The 5,190-nt window shown below is 55.3% G+C and overlaps 1 protein-coding gene across 1 annotated transcript in view; it reads left to right on the top strand.

The window, feature by feature from the left end:
- Positions 1–4,702, top strand: part of LOC102009002 (KN motif and ankyrin repeat domain-containing protein 2-like) — a gene marked incomplete at its 5' end in the record, with an annotated part of 9,416 nt that extends 4,714 nt beyond the window's left edge. Inside the window, 3 exon segments of the mRNA XM_013510190.1 lie at positions 1,509–1,709; positions 1,785–1,874; positions 2,451–4,702. Of these exon segments, the coding sequence (XP_013365644.1) occupies positions 1,509–1,709; positions 1,785–1,874; positions 2,451–2,504 (345 nt within the window).
- Between the last annotated feature and the right edge of the window lie 488 nt (positions 4,703–5,190).

The raw sequence follows: 5,190 nt of genomic DNA, 5'->3' as shown, positions 1-5,190 counted from the left end.
TTTTTTGGCTTTTTTCTGGTACTGGGAATCGAACTCATGACCTCGTGCTTGCCAGGCAGGCGCTGACTCCACCCTTTAAGCGTGAAGCATCCGGTGGCACTCGGTGCACTTGTACTGTGCAGCCGCCACCTCTGACCCCTTTGAGGACATTCTCCTCACCCCCAGAGTTTCTGCCCGGTGGACTTACTTAGGACATTTCATATAAGTGGGATTATGCTCAGCTCGCCAGATTTTTTTTTTTTTTAATTTTTTGAGACAGGGTCTGTCTGTATAACCCAGGCTGGACTTCAGCCCACTGTGTAGTCCAGGCTGGCCTTGAACTCACAGGATCCTCCTGCCTCAGCCGCCTGAGGATTACAGTCAGGCGCCACCACACCTGGCTCGTCTCAGGTGTTAGTCATCCAGAGATGAGTTAGCCTAGAGCAGGATGGACACAGGTTCTGTGCAAAATGTACCAGGGTACACCAGGGACTCGAGCCTCCAGGGAGGTTAGTATCTGCCAGGTGTTCTGGAACGGGTCATCTGCAGGCACCAAAGGATGTCCATGTGCAACATGTGAGCTCCTGTGTCTGGCTTCCTTCACTCAGTGTAACGTTTTCAAAGCCTGTTATTCAGGATACTGAATAATATTCCTTTTCATGGCTGAATAATATTCCATTGTGTGGATAGACCACATTGTATGTTATTCGTTTATCCCCCGATGGACAGTTATTTAACTGTTGGTCTTAGTTGGATAATAAAGTGTACCCCAGGGAGTGAAGAACCTGCTGTAGATGATTAGGGATGGAGGGTATAGGCAAGGCAGAGCCCGTCTGAGGAGGAGACATTCAACTGATACCTGAGTGATAAGAAGCCAGTGAAGTAAACAGAAAAAAAAATTGCCAGGCATGGTGGCGCACACCTGTAATCCCAGCACTCAGGAGGCTGAGGCAGGAGGATTGCCGCAAGTTCAAGGCCAGCCTGGGTTACATAGTGAGTTCAAGGCCGCCTGGGCAGTTTAGCAACTTAGTCCTGTCTCAACATAAAAAAATACAGAAAGGGTGAGGATGAGGATGTAGCTCAATGTGATGGCCCTGGGTTCAGTCCCCAATATTGCAAAAGAAAGGAAAGGAAGGGAGGAGAAAATCAAAATTAAACAATTAAAAAGAAAAATAGTACATGGGCCTGGTGGTGCACACCCTTAATAATGGGACTCAGAGGCTGAGGCAAGAGAGTCACAGTGAACTCCAGGCCAGCTTGGGCTACATAACAAGACCCTGCCTCGAGAAACAAAACCAAAAAAGAAAGAGAAGGAGGAAAGGAGGGAGGGAGGAAGGAGGGAGGGAAGGAGCCCAGAGGAGGAAGAGGACCAGCAAGTGCAAAGGCCCAGGGGTGAGAAAGTTGTTTGCAATCCAGCAAGTGGCGGCATGCCAGCATCAGGGTACTTGGGAGTCATGGACTGTTGGGGAGCAGGGGCATCACACCCTGGCATCTGTGCGGGCGGTAACAACATTCCTTGCTCTGCCTAGGCGGGGCAGACAGCCCTGATGCTGGCCGTCAGCCATGGCCGGGTGGACGTGGTCAAAGCCTTGCTGGCCTGTGAGGTGGACGTCAACGTACAGGACGAGGACGGCTCCACGGCCCTCATGTGCGCCTGTGAGCACGGCCACAAGGAGATCGCGGGGCTGCTGCTGGCGGTGCCCAGCTGCGACATCTCGCTCACGGACCGCGTGAGTCCCTGCGCCCACGCGGGGGAGGGCAGACGCTCGGGGTCGGGCTCCCGCCTAGCCACGGCTCCTTCGCAGGACGGGAGCACCGCGCTCATGGTGGCGCTCGACGCGGGGCAGAGCGAGATCGCGTCCATGCTGTACTCCCGCATGAACATCAAGTGCTCGGTGAGCCTCGGCGGGGGCAGGGCGGGGGCGCCAGGGGAGGTGGGGTGCGAGGGCCGGGCTGGGGCGCGGCTGCCTGTGAACGAGTTTCCTGGATTTCAGCGCGGAGGTGAGGCGCTGACAGCCAGGCTGCGCGGTCACGCTGGGCGTAACAGCGTTGGTGCCCGGCTCCAGGTCAGAGACCTGCGCTGTGCCGCCCCGCACGACTGCCCCACGGCGTAGCCCGGCCGGCCTCGAACTCAGGCAGCGCCCAACTATTGCCTGTGTGTGTGTGTGTGTGTGTGTGTGTGTGTGTGTGTGTGTGTGTTTGAGACAGGGTCTCGCTATGCAGTTTGTAGCCCAGGCTGGTCTCGAACTCGCAACGATCCTCCTGCCTCAGCCTCCCGAGGGCTGGGATTACAGGCGTGCGCCACCGTGCCCAGTTTACTGCCTTTATTTCTTCACACCCCACCCCCACCCCCGGATGCGTCACTTCTTCGGGGCCAGGGACCTCGCCTGTCACTCTCGGCATCCCCAGCCCCGGGCCCCGCGTCTCCCAGGGAAAGGACGCCAGACACCCGGCCCCGCTTCTCCTTTCAGTTCGCCCCGATGTCGGACGACGAGAGTCCCGCGTCGTCCTCGGCGGACGAGTGACGAGGAGGAGCCAGCGGCCTCTGCGGCCACCAGCCCCGCAGCGAACCGTGCCGGCCCGTCCCTGTCCCCTCCTCTCGGGCCCGCTGCTGCTCCCCGAGGCCCCCGTTGTCTGCTCTGCCTCCCTGGGGACCCGGCCGCCGGCCGCCCCAGCGCGGAGCCGCTTTCCTTCCAGGACCCGGTGGGAGCCGCGGCCGCGCAGGCCGAGCTGAATTCCCGTCCGCGCTGGCAGCGGCTGTTGGGCGGTGTGGGCCGGGGCAGGGGCGGGGAGAGGATATTCTTGAATCATCGTTGAGGAGGGCAGAGCCCCGGCCCCCGAGGCCAAATCTGAAAGTCTCCGTCGTGGTGGGTTTTCCTCCACGCCAGTGCGGTGCGCGCAGGAGCCCGCGGCTCCGCCCCTCGCCTCCCCTCCTCTGATATTTGATACCGTTTTCTTCACTCCCTCCCCCAACACCCCAGACAGCTCTCTGGGGACGTCTCTCAGCCGTGGTCCTTTTACAAAACAGTTGTATGTCTCTTGCATTGTCACGCAGGGCAGAAAGCTCGGTCCTTCCTTGTCTTTTGTGGGGTTTTTTGAGATAGGGTCTCACTTTGTAGTTCAGGCTGGCCTTGAATTCTCTGTGTAGCCCAGGCTGACCTCGAACTCTCAAGAGATCCTCCTGCCTCAGCCTCCGGACTGCTGGGATGACAGTAGCGCACCACCTCACCCGGCTATCTTCTTGCCATTATTGCTAGCGTCAACCCCTCCAAACTGGGAGGGTAGGGCTGTGGGGCTCAGGGTCCCACCGCTGTGGTCTCAGTAGCTCTGTGACGTGGACGTCACCAGTGCACAAGGAGGAATGACTCAGAAACCCGTCCTCTCCCCTCGGAGGCCCTGGCAAATGTTAATTTTCCTAGAAAATCCTTCAGTCCCAGAGACCAAAGAAAAGGACCAGTTCTGAGTGGCTGCTGCCTCCAGGGTCCGGAACCCTAGTAACCGGGCTGTCTCTCCTCCCCAGGGCTCCAGAACCTCTCTCTTCCAGGAAGGAAAACAGGGTCTGTGCGTGTTGGCCGAGCGCAGGGCGAGCTCCAAAGCTCCCATGTGTGCACAATTAAAAGTTGGCCGCCCCGGGCCAGACTTAAAGAGACAGGGCTTTGGGGAAGCCAAACAAGGGCCGGCTGGTTTTCTTTTTTTTCTCTCTCTGTGTCTGTCCCTCCGTCACCCCCTCCCTCCCTCCTTCCTTCCTCTTCTTGGCCTGTTTTTGTCCTCAGAATCTTGCCATGCTTTGCCTTCCTGTTCCTGGTACGGAAGCAAAAGGAAAAAGGGCTCCGGGCCTGTCCTGTGCCTTGCGGCGGGAAAAAGTTCCCTTCCAAGCCCGCGTCCTGCCTTTCTTGTCAGACTCTTAGCTGGTCTTGCGGGACTTGGAAGGCAAACCTTGGCGGGACGGCGTTAAGCCCCAGGAGGTCACAGGTCCATTGAATAAAGCAGAGCGCTGGCTTCTGTCCTAGAGAAGTAGGCTTCTTGGCTGGATGTGGTCTGGCTGGCTTTTTTTTAGACATTCTGGCTTTGAACTCGAGGAAATTTTCCTGCCTCAGCCTCCTAAGTGCCATAGTTACACCTTTTTTTTTTTTTTTTTTTTTTTTTTTAAATTGAAGGGATATACCAAAGAGAAAAAGACCTGGAGGCTCAACAGAACAATCAGGATGGCTGGATAGACTGTGTGTGTGTGTGAGTGAGTGAATTAGAAAACAACCCCCCAAGAGGCTGAGGCAAGAGGATCTCCAGGAGTTTGATGCCATCCTAGGCTACAGAGTAAGACCCTATCTCAGAAAAAAAAACAAAAACTCAGACAACTGGGGATAGCTGCTGGTGTGTGATGGGAGGGAGCAACTTTGAAAAGTGGTACAAGAGCTGTGTACCTTCAGGTCCAACCCTAAAGCCAGCAGGTGCGTTTTATTTTAAGCTCCTAGAAGCGGCTCTGGCCCAGGAGTGTGTGACCCCGCTCTGCCTGGTTTCTACCATTCCTGCTGTCCAGACCTACGGGGACCCGCAGGGGACAGACTTCTGTGCCTTCTCTCCCCTCTATATTATCCACAAGCTTTCATGGCACCTTCCAACCACGGTACATCCATAGACAGTATTACACATAAACCAAGTATTCTTTTTTGTAATCTTTTCTAGAAGGTAAAAGAATGTAATAAAGCCGCAGAGCATGCCGGCACTTCTCTGTGTGTGGTCCTCGTGGTGGTGTGCGCTTGCTTTTTTACTGACAGGCAGAGCTGAGGTGGAAGACAGGCTCCTGCCCACACCGGGGAAGCTCTGGACCAGGGAGCGATGCCCTGGCTACCTGTGGGGTAGTCATCAAGATTTTCTAAAGTAGATCTCTTTGGACTGGGGATGAGGCAGAGTGACAAGGGTTATTTTGAAAAACAGGCTTGTTCTGAAAAATGTTCAAAGCTATTAAAAAAAAAAAAAAACCTGCAAGAATATTACAGTAAGCTCCCCGAATCAGGTATGGTGGCCGGTGCCTGTAATAACAGCACTCTGGAGGCTGAAGCAGGAGGATCTCAGTGAGTTCAAGGCCAGCCTGAATTACAAAGGGAGACCTTGTCTCGAACAGCAAAACTTTCTGAACAGTAACATCCAAACAATATACAATACGGCAAGGTGAAAGATGCCCCTTGTCCCACTTGGTAAGAATGGCAATTA

The sequence above is a fragment of the Chinchilla lanigera genome, unplaced genomic scaffold (genome assembly GCF_000276665.1).
Source record: "Chinchilla lanigera isolate Chin_1 unplaced genomic scaffold, ChiLan1.0 scaffold00373, whole genome shotgun sequence".
NCBI classification, from domain to species: domain Eukaryota; kingdom Metazoa; phylum Chordata; class Mammalia; order Rodentia; family Chinchillidae; genus Chinchilla; species Chinchilla lanigera.
Note: the sequence above shows the minus strand (reverse complement) of the source record. Positions and strands in the feature narration are given on the sequence as shown.